Genomic DNA, 12,132 nt, shown 5'->3' with positions numbered 1-12,132 from the left:
GTGATCGGAATTTATGGTGGCCGGAATTTATAGTGATGGTGGTGACTTAGAGAGAAAGAAGAGAGAAATGAGGGGAATTTATTATATATATTTTCTTTTCTTTTTTTAAATTTAAGGATACATTAAAATTACAATTATGCCCATCACATGTTTGGCACATGTCATACTTAACTGAGTTTTTTTAACCCAGTTAGCGTAAAGGACATAACGTGTAGAAAAAAAATGTTTAAAGTACACCGCCTGTAAAGAAACTAAAAAAAGGACACGAACCGTAAATTGGCTTTATTTAAAGGACAAAATTTGTAATTCTGTCTAATGATAAATAACAATAATAATAAGAAAATAAAAGAAAAGAAAACAAAGAAAAAAAACATAATAAGACAGATTTGGTGGGTATTGATAGGTATTGATGGGTTTTTTAGAAAAAAGGGGTGGTGTCCCTAGAATTTCCGTTTCTTAAACCTAATCTAGATAATATACAATAAAAAATGTACAATTCTCTGAATGTTGTTACGGAGTCTAGTGGATAATGCTGACATGACAAAGTAACTAAACTGTTAACTTTAGTTAAAATTAAAACTAAGACGTTCATGTTTGTTAACCCGAATCCAACTAACTATTAACTAAGCAATCGTCGGTTACATAATAATAATTAAGTTAACCATAGGTCTCTGTCCATAGCTATAATTGTGTTCATAACCAACCAAAACCAAACGGCCGTTAACTTTTAACGTTTTCTCTTTTGTTACTTGTCTATAAATCAAACCGTTGCATAGAGTTAGCTAGAGTCAGCTGAGTTGACTCGCCTCTTCATCTCTTTCCAACGCATATATATCATTTACTCAAATTCAATCCAAACACACACATTGCTCGAAGAAGACGTAATAGGAACCATAATTGTAACCGTAATGGCGGTTGTTAACGAATTGGTGTTTCGGTGTTGGTTTCTATTGCTTATGACAGTCGTCATCACCGGTGCCGATCAGAATGAGATGCAGTCGAATCTCAGGTATTATTATTATTATTAGTATTATTATCTCTAGCTGAAATGGCGGTTATCTTCATGCATTACTCTAAAATGGAAGCTAAACAAGGTTATTTTGAAATGAGGTTATAAACTCATTGAAATTGATGTTATCATCATATTCCTGCTTAGCATTTTCTGTCTGGTTACATTCTATCGTTATCTTTTGTCTTTTCGCAAAGTAGATAGAAGTTACATTATTATTATTGCATATGGTTGCAGAATGTACGTTTTCGTCCTTCTATTTTTCATCCTACATGAATGCAATTGATTTGATTTGATATTATATATGTTGGTTGCTCAACAGCATTTCATGGCGGTGCATTAATTTGATCCTCTTCTGTTTTGCCTCAGTTTAGATTGCGAGTATTCCCAAAACATATTGGGCTTTAGTTTTTAATTTTTTTGCGGTATGTGAGGTTATGGAATTAGGTGATATTCGGCTCGATACATAAAACCACATATCTGTTTACTTGAATCATATGCATGAAAATTTTGTGTTTTACCTTAACACTTGTCAATAAATGGCTTACTTTAGTAGGTTCATTAAGTAGAAAACTTAATTTTCTTTTAGAATAAAAATTTAATAGTATTAATATTTTGTATCTATGTATGTTTATTATAACGTTTATATGTTGTTTATATGCATTATGTAATGTATCGTATTTTTATTGTATTAGTTGTTATATAAATAAAAAGTATAAAATAAATAAAATGGTAAAAAAGAAAATGTACTTGAAAATCTTAACATGCATTTTATAATATTTTATAATAAGCTTACATGTATGCGCAATACCCGACGGGTAATTAACCGACAAATACCCAACGCATAATGGGCCGGGTATGGAACACAACTTTACAATCGGATATGTGATTACCAATTCCTAGATTGAACCCAGCCCATTGTCATCCTATACCCAGTGATGTAAAAATCACTAGCGCTCGTCGGGCGTGGGGTAGAGACTAATGATTAATCAGGATTAATAGTGATTAATCGGATTGGAATTTATATGTAAATTTTCAAATATACATATATATACACCACATTTTATATACAAAATTTTCAATTTTGACCAAATAGCAATTAATCCACGACTAGTCGATGGGTGGTCGACTAGCGATTAATTGGGGATTCATCGGCGACTAGTCGAGATTTTGACAACCACACCTTTTGTGTTCTATTCATCGGCGACTAGCGTTAAATTGTGTGTGTATCTTCATTAATATAAGCTTAATTGATTTTGAAATTTATGAACCTTCATTGTTGACTGAAAGAAAGCTACAAATTTATCATATATTTGATGTTCTTTTTGTGTTGAATTCTAATTTTGGCTAAATTTTTCCTGCTGATGCAGAGCAAAGGAGGCTGAAGCTTTGAATGCCAATGCAGTTCAGGATCCTGAAGAGGTGGTATCCATGGTAGAAATGTAAGAATCTCAAAATAATTCATCATTATTAACTTAATGGAATAAAATACAAGCATTTGTAATTGATGAACAGGAGCATGAAAAACAGCACTGAAAGAAGAAAACTAGGCTTCTTCTCATGTGGAACCGGTAACCCCATCGACGACTGCTGGCGGTGTGACCCAAACTGGCAAAAGAACCGTAAGCGTCTCGCAGACTGCGGTATCGGTTTTGGCCGGAACGCCATTGGGGGGCGTGACGGGCGGTTCTACATGGTCACAGATTCTGGAGACGATGACCCGGTCAACCCAAAACCCGGCACCCTGCGCCACGCTGTCATCCAAGACGAACCACTTTGGATCGTGTTCAAAGCCGACATGGGGATTCAACTCAAGCAAGAACTAATCATGAACAGTTTCAAAACCATCGACGCACGCGGTGTCAATGTACATATTTCCAATGGCGCGTGCATCACCATTCAGTTCATCACTAATGTTATTATTCACGGGTTACATATTCACGAGTGTAAACCAACAGGAAACGCGCTAGTTAGAAGCTCGCCTTCACATTATGGTTGGAGGACAGTTGCTGATGGTGATGCAATTTCTATATTCGGGTCGAGTCACATTTGGATTGACCATAATTCTTTGTCAAACTGTGCGGATGGGCTCGTTGATGCGGTCATGGGCTCGACTGCCATTACGATTTCTAATAATTATTTTACGCACCATAACGAGGTGATGTTGTTGGGCCATAGTGACTCATATACTAAGGACAAACAGATGCAAGTGACTATTGCATATAACCATTTTGGAGAAGGTCTTATTCAAAGAATGCCAAGGTGTAGACATGGATATTTTCATGTGGTGAATAATGACTACACACATTGGGAGATGTATGCTATTGGTGGGAGTGCAAATCCCACAATCAATAGTCAAGGGAATAGATACCTTGCCCCTGCCAATCCTTTTGCCAAAGAGGTACAAATTGTTTTTCTTGTATTATTCTTATACTGACACGAAAATAATCATGTTTCAGTTTGTTCTGTCTTACCTGTTTAATAAACAACTTGGCACGACAATTAGTTTAAGGTATTGATATGAAAACTAAAAGATATGTTTTATAAGGTCAACCTGCCAACACGTTTACAACCCGTTCAACGCATTTATAACCCGTTTGACTCATTTACATGATTTTAAAGGTGTTCATGCTACGATTTATTTCTTTAATTAAAGTCAAGTAATGGAATTTGAGTGGAAAATGACAGGTAACAAAGAGGGTGGAGACAGCTGAAAGCCAATGGCATGGATGGAATTGGAGATCAGAAGGTGATCTACTTCTTAATGGGGCGTTTTTCGTCCCGTCTGGAGCCGGAGCCTCAACAAGTTATGCCAGGGCTTCAAGTCTGAGTGCAAAGTCATCTTCCATGGTTGGAACCATCACATCCGGTGCTGGCGTTCTCGGTTGCCGTAGAGGCCACCAGTGCTAAAACCTTTTTATTTTAACCACCACCTATATCATATGTAAATCTTTTTTTTTTCTTTTTCATTCAATCTTATTTGGTTGTTATTCTATGTAAATTGTTTTCGTGCAAACAAGCCCAAGCTACGACGAAAAGAAACCACGGTTGCTAAGGAGTAGGTGCACGTATAATGTTACCCCACCCGACCCGACCCAAGTTGTTTTTATTGTTTTGTCTTTTTTGTTATTTATCTTGATATAATGCCACTTTCTTGCCACTGGTAGGAGGAATCTTTTCCCTACTTTTAATTTGTTTTTTGTTTCTTTGTCTGGATTGATGGCATGTAGTATCCTTTTACGTTGTGTTGATTGAGAAAAATGATTACATGGTGCTTACGGTAGGTTCAAGTATTTTTGATGAAAATATTAAGCCAAACTGCTAACACGGTTTCAAGGAATTAAAAACTACAGTCTTGTTTCGATTGTTTTACTTAATTTTATGTATATAGCACATAGATATATAACTCTGAATCAAAAAGAAAATGAAAAGAAAATTAGAAAAGGCAGTGTGCGGTTTGGTTTACATGACATGTTCCAACGTCTGATCGAACCGTCAACGTGTTTGAAACCGAAGAACCAATGCGTGTAGGTCTCTAATCGATTAAACCAATTGACTTGGCTTGTATCATATACAATAATAATGAAGGTAGAGGGCAAGGGTCATCACAATTTGGGACATTTGATGATGGTAATGATAAAAAAGATCTACTAAATTCAAAAGATACCATCGAATTAGCAAAAGAAATCATGGAGGGGTGGTGTGAAAGATTAAGAGGCATTCATGTGAGGTGTGGGCCTATTACTATAGTCCCATGTGATACATTAATATGGTGGGGCATCTCTTTCTGTTTCAACTTATTTCTTCGTACTTCCATTATCCTTGGCATATTTACATGGATTTACATGGATTTAGAGTAGGAATGAGCGTTTTCGATACCGGTACTAATTGATATCGGTATTGGACCGGTGCCGAATTCGATACCGATTTGGTACTGTCGATACCGAATCGTTACCAAGTTTTGAGTTACGGTACATGTATGGTTCGGTACGGTACCATTATTTCTCGAATTTTGCACGAAATACCGATATATAACTAATACTGGTATCAAATATTTCAAAATTTCAAGATCGGGATTTTCGGGATCAATATCGGTACCATCCCGAGCTTAGTCGAAATTTAGGGTAGTTAAACCTCTTAATAACACAATCTTTAAGATCATCTCTAATGCTGATTTTTGAAAGCAGTGTATGGTGGTTACGGACTTGCGGTTCGTGACCACTACGACTTGGGAGAGATGGGCTCTTTGATAGAGAGGAGAGAGAAAAGATTACGGTCAATAGAGAGGAGAGTGAGCGGGATGTATAGTGAATTAACTAAGTAGTGCAAAAGGTACCGTCACGTCATTGTCACATAAACGGAGGGAAACACATAATGGTTTAACTGAAAACACAATTATTATTTAATCTTTTTATATATAAAAATGTAAGCATGATATTTTAACTGGCTGTGACCAAAGGATATTTTCCTTCCCTTAACGCCCCATGTGTGATGGCTGTAAAGGTTTAACAAGTTGATAGCGACGTGAGGGCGGCGTCACTGGCATTCCCAACTCCCCATTACACTTAGTCTTATGTCACTCGTTCATTATTATTATTATTATTATTATAGACTAACACATCTTACAAGCACATCATCATCATCATCTTCTTCTTCTTCTTCTTCTTCTTCTTCTTCTTCTTCTTCTTCTTCTTATTATTATTATTATTATAATAGACTAACACATCTTACAAGCACATCTTACAAACACATCTTATTATTATTAATTAAGATGTATTATTATTAACACATCTTACAAGCACATGTTCACCCGATTACAACAATTCGTTTTTGTTTTCTATCTTTTCTATACACAATCTCTATCCATCGCATTTATTTTTGTGTTTGTTACTAAGCAAATATCTCTTATGTGGTTACCCACCTTGAATCATATTTTTAAATATGCATATGCCATTATTAGATATGTCATGACAAACATTGTCATATTGCCCATATTATCATATTATGTAACAATCTTCCTTTTCTTTGGTATATGATCTTAATTTAAACATTTACTTTTGTTGTTTTAAAATGTTATACAAGAATATATGATACCATCTATACATACATATATATCATTTCTATTGTCATAAAAATAAATGTGTATTTTACGGTGTGTGCACTGACGTTTTTAATTATATGTAACTACGGTTTGCAATGCTCATGTACACATTAGAGTAATCGTGGTTATACAACAATGCACATGAGAGACAAACCGTTGATTCTCCTAACCCGTAGTAATGCATGTTTCGAGTCACATTTTTGTATCTAGTTATCTACTATTATCTATTTTTAAAGTTTTATATTACATTTGATGATCTTTAGTTAAACGGCTTCAATGTGACAAAACTCTTATTGTCTCCAGGGTTCTAAGCCTACTTTGGTTGTTATGCAACTAGAGATAATGCATCTATTGACCAATTTGAGCCAAACTATTAGGGCTGTTCAAATATATTGTAACTCGAACTTGAAATTCGTTCGATTGTTTAAAAACACAGCGTAAAGGATGGATCGAATAACGTTGCTCACTTGTCATCAACGACTTTTTGTTTAAGTTTTTGTCCGGCCACGTCAACGACGCCATCTTTAGTCTTTTTAGTAATGCTATCCGTGGCTTCATTCACTTTTCCTCGTACATCTTTGGTCATATTTGTAACCTATGATCAATGATCAATAAATTAAAACACACGCCATTTTTTAACTAAATATATGTTGACTAAACTTACCTGTGCTGCCCCTTTCTTAACTGCATCGGCTGCTTCAGTTACTTGATCACATGTTTTTTCTACCTTTTCATTTGAATTATCCTACAAATCATCAGAATACTAAAAATAAAATTAAACAAAACATTTTTTTTGTTAACGTGAATGTACAATGTACATATCACTACTACACAATCCAGTATGATGGACAAAGTAGGTCTTTAATACTGCGACGCTGTATCGCCAAACATAAATGTCGCAAGTTTTGTCACAATAAAGCCCATAGTAAAATCCATTGTGACAATGCGTCACAAATTCGTTATTCCGTCGATAAATATATCTATATATGCCACCCATCGATATCCAGATCTTGTAATTTGAAATTCCGTATTTTGTAGTTTAATCAAATTTCAGGAATTAAATATAATTTGCAGATTTTATTTATACTTTTATTGCAAGATAATATAACAATTTTATTTTTTCTTAGATAGATTATCGATGGTAGTTCCTTCGGCAAGTTGCTACAAGCCGAATAAAAGTACATCAGTATTCGATTAGAAAACGGACCGTCAATAATCTGTTAAAAAAATATCTATCGGTAATCCATCGGAAAATGAATTATCGACTACTATTATACCTACGGATGCTCCTAGATCACCTACAGAATTGCAAAGGAAGCTTCTATCTAGTTTTCTAATAGTGACAAATAACCGTCTTTGAGTGTGACCAAGGTTTTTGAGGCGATCAAAGTCGTTGCAAAATATGGGTTCTTGTAAGATTTGCAACGTTTTGCAAATGATCCAATATGTAGTAGTGGTATTCATCATAAGTATTTAAACATCGAAGTATGAGCCCTAACTTTAACAATACTTACATTTTGCAAATGTTTCGAAGGCGTGACAAATGTTCTATGGCTTTTTACAAAAGATGGCCTTAAAGCCTTGCTGAATACGCTCTCGAACGTCTTAACCGCTTTACTCAAACACCTAATTGCCATGTCTTTTATTCTGACCCTTCTTAATTTTTCTTAATGAGATGGTTTTGTGGACACTATTATTTGAATGTTGTTTACCGAAAATTACTAAATATGGAATGAACAACGATTGAGACGTGCTATTATTTGAGGTTTTTTAGCCTACAACTTTGTGAGAATGTCGTACGTTTATTTGAATTTGTTTGTGGTTAGTTTACAAAACTAAACAAGGTTTGTTCACCGTTCATTTAAGAAGCATTGGGTGTTGGCACACAATGCTTTCTTGGTTGTACAAAACCCTAACGAGCCCGCTTAACAACAACAATATTGGTATCGAAACCCGAATACAATTCAAGTAAAGGGGTATAGCTTCATCAAATTTCAGTGAAAATGAATGAAAAAACGGCCAACAAAAGTATAAACAAAAGAAAGTATTAACCAACAACGAGCTCATAACGAATCACAACTAATTATTTATAGGAATTCAAGACCTGATATCACTGTCACAGTTTGTGTCATGTAATTGATGTCACGATAAGCAATTAAGCATCAACTCACTCTAAAGATACCTCATATTCATTTAATTGTATAAATCATTAAATTCCCATATAACGGTTTTCATGTTATAAGTATAGAAACATGTAATATAAATTTATTTGTTGATGGCAACTTGGTATTCTCTCATATTATTAAACTAGGATATAACCCATGTAATACACGGGTGGTTAAAAAAAATACAACAAAAAGGTTAAATTTAATGATATACGTAATAACACACTTTGTCATCTCAAAAGCATATTAAAATATATTTATATGTCTAAAAATATGTTTAATATACTTAATACAACATATTTTTATCTTATGGATTCAAAATAACATACCTTATGAAATAATGATTTTGTTTTAATAGTATAAATAAGTAAATTAAAATTAAATAGCTTATTAAAATGTAAATTATAATTTTGAAAATTGTTGAAGTGGAATCCTATATGTATAGCTTAATTAAAAAGACATGTAGAAATTATGTGTTGCTTTAATATAATAGTTAGATTCTTCGTATTATTCTCAACTTCATAGGTTTCTTAAAATGATTATTATAAAATATTTATAACATTTGCATGATTATTTATATTAGAGTTGGCCGTTGGGCATTTCTCTGGGCTTAGGCAATATGTATTTGGGCTAAAGGTGGCAATTACTAATTAAGTAGTTAACTGGTTTATACTTTATAGTTGATAACGAGGAACGAGTTATGGACTTAACTTGTTGGATGGGCTCCACATTGTGGAGTGTGGACAGATTTAGTTGGGCTTCTGATAAGAATGGCTCATGGCACTACAGCAGTCATGGGGAATAAGAAAACTTAATATGTGAGGCTGTGAGCTGTGGACTGGACTCTTGCAAAGAAAATAAACACATTGTAAAGATAACTATTATTATCATATACATAAATAATTGCTAAAAACACCAAAGACGCAATTTAGCAATATGGGTACTATCAGTAGGGGTGGTAAGTTGGTTGGATTGAAACGGGTCATGGGTCAGAATTTGTTGTCGAAACGGGTTAGAGTTGAAATGGGTCAACTAAACAAATGCGGCGGAACATGCCACACCCCGACCAAAGGCGGCGGAACATGCCGGGGCACGACGAATTGCTCAAGAACACAATAACACTATTAAAGTGACAATATTTAATCAACTCATTCTTTTCATACAATCATCAAATGTAACACAACTTGTCCATCATACAAGGCAACACAAAAATACTAGAAAAATTGTTCATTTTTCTAATAACCTAAACGGTCTCAAAATAAATGGCGTCTTCAATCTTCAATCAACCAATAATTAAACCTGTAACAATGCATAAAATATATTTTGTCAATACAAATGTTGGTGAGCAATTCCATAATTTTGAGTATATTAAATATGAGCCAAAATCCACAACTCGTATATGAAACCGTGAATAAAAGCAACAATTGAGGTATATTAATCATAAATAAATGAGGCTCCTTTCTTATAGATAAAACTACCCAAATACTCGGATATATAAATGAGGCCCTATTCTATTAGCACGAGGCTAAAATAGTTAGGGTAGTGTATGAACATACTTATTGAGGATGAGGTCAACCAACAAAAACAATAAACAATTAGCAAGTAAACATATGAGGCATATAACACACAATTAGACAATTATTCCAAGTAACATACACCCTAGAGCTTGTCGTTTGAGAATCTAATATCTTAAATCGTGTTTGTTTGATAGGTATGCATGTTACCCCTAAAGTATAAAAGTGAAAACGGGGAGGAAATATACTCAATTAGAATAAGTGATTTTGATTGAAAGATCCTTGAGTTAGTATGGTCTTGAGGAAACTTAAAGTAAAATGAAATGACAAACAAAATAAGTAAACAAAGTTTTGAGGCTTAAAGTGTAAAAACTTAAGTAATTAAAGTGATTGTTTGAAAAGTAAGTTAACCCGAAATCGAGTCTTGGTGTTCTATCCATTGGTTTTTCTTAGCCTTTGTTAAGTAAATATGAGGGGATTGGTTTAATGCAATAGTGCACGACCCCTTGTTAGATAAATACCAAAACGGGATTTTAATGAGTGTTCGGTTTAGTCGGTTCGGATCTTGATAAGTTGTCAAGTCCGAACCCAACATTCCAAAGAGATAAATATTATGAGATAACTCATTTAAAATAGAAACTTAACTAAGTTAGAAATTCTATTAGGAAGAAACTTCAAACATCAATGTTAAGCGAGTCTTCGGTTTTATCGGTCCAAGCTTGTTATAAGATCAAGTTGGATCTGACATACCAAGTATTTTGAGAAAACATTTATTAATCAGTTTATAACAAAATCTTAAAGAAGAATATGAGATTTGATGGCCCAAAACACAACTAGTGTGTTTAAACGAGTGAGCTCGGGTTAGTTCGGTTTGTTTGGTTTGGTTCGAGACTTGGTATATGACCAAGTTTGGTTCCAAAAATCCATATCATAACAACAAATATGAAAAGTAAATAAAAGAGCTTAGAAATTTATATTTTACATGCAACTCAGTTTCAATCATTTAAATAAAGTGCTTAAACGGGAGTTCGGTTTTGGTTCAGTCCGTGACTCAGTATGAGACCGAGGTTGCTTACCATATACCCAAAACCATAGAACTAATATAAAAACTTGTAAACTCAGAACTTAAACGAAACAATAAGCTTAAACGAGTTAAATGGTCAGAATGGGCCAAAATAGCCCTTACTTGCAAAATTGGCCTTAAGATGGCATCAACACCTAAATCAACCATTGTTGAAGAAGGGAGACAAAAAAAATAAAGTAATGTAACATAAACAGACAGAAAACATGAATTTTAATTACCCAAATCATATTAAAAAGCAAGAAATAGCTTATGTTTGACTTTAAAAGTCAAACCGTCAAGGACAAGGGAAAGAAGCCTCGCAATCCAAAAAAATAGAGAGAGTATGAAGCGTGAGTAGCTGAAAATGAGTGAAATACACTTGTATTTATAGGCCAAGGGTGTAGAGAAAGGCTTGAGAGAGTGACAAGGCTCCACCAATAGAATCTCAAGCAAAAATGTACATTGGTTGCTTTTGAATTAAAGTAAAATCTTTAATTTAAATAAACTAATTAAAATGATTAAAAGAAATCCGAACAAAAATATGTTTAAAGTTGGTAAAATATTTATGGGATTAATCTTGGTTGGTTTTTGACAACTTTGGTCCTTTTAGTTCGTTTTAGGTCGTTTTGAGCACAAAATAAGCGTTTTAACCACCTTTAAAGACTTTGGAACAAAACGAAAAGTATGAAACATGATTATAACATAAAATTCATTATTTTATTAATATCCAATGATCCAAAAACCAAAACCGGTTGGGTTTACAATACAAAAACAAGTACAAATGCAGGCCAAAAATGATGAATGTCACAAACTCGGTGTTGGCTTTAACCTTAATTAATTACATAAATTTAACCGAAAACACTTGACCCGAACTCGATTATCGAACCTGACCTGAATCCATCCGAAACCCGAGTAAACAACACTTGACGTTTTAAATGTTTTTTTAACATATTCGATGTCTTAAATCTTTTTCACATTCTAATTATTATCCTTAAAAATTGATGTTAATCACAACTAACGTATTTATTATTTATTAGAAAACCACAAGTAAATGTTTTCGACGGCTTCACACATTCTGACCCGTTTGACCGTTACAAAAATTTACTTAACATTGCTCATGACTTGATAACTTTTACTCCATAATTGTTAGAAGAAACAAAATTAAATTATTAGCAATGAAAACAAGATTCATAAGAGACATATTAGAATAAGCAAAACAAATATTATATTCATAAGCAATCAAGTGTAGTGGTGAGCTAATCAAGGTTAGATGATTTATG

General features: G+C 33.8%; 1 protein-coding gene across 1 annotated transcript; it reads left to right on the top strand.

The window, feature by feature from the left end:
- Positions 1-937: 937 nt before the first annotated feature.
- Positions 938-4,120, top strand: LOC143571670 (putative pectate lyase 1). Its single transcript, XM_077057035.1, has 4 exons — positions 938-1,009; positions 2,380-2,451; positions 2,525-3,410; positions 3,698-4,120. The coding sequence occupies exons 1-4, from the start codon at positions 957-959 to the stop codon at positions 3,917-3,919; spliced, it is 1,233 nt and encodes a 410-aa protein (XP_076913150.1). The 5' UTR covers positions 938-956; the 3' UTR covers positions 3,920-4,120.
- The last annotated feature ends 8,012 nt before the right edge of the window (positions 4,121-12,132 follow it).

This window comes from Bidens hawaiensis, unplaced genomic scaffold (assembly GCF_021521415.1).
Source record: "Bidens hawaiensis isolate Kalapana, Puna unplaced genomic scaffold, B.hawaiensis_p1.1 tig00025458_1, whole genome shotgun sequence".
Classification (NCBI taxonomy): domain Eukaryota; kingdom Viridiplantae; phylum Streptophyta; class Magnoliopsida; order Asterales; family Asteraceae; genus Bidens; species Bidens hawaiensis.
The sequence above is the reverse complement of the archived record's forward strand: the minus strand, read 5'-3'. Positions and strand labels throughout refer to the sequence as shown.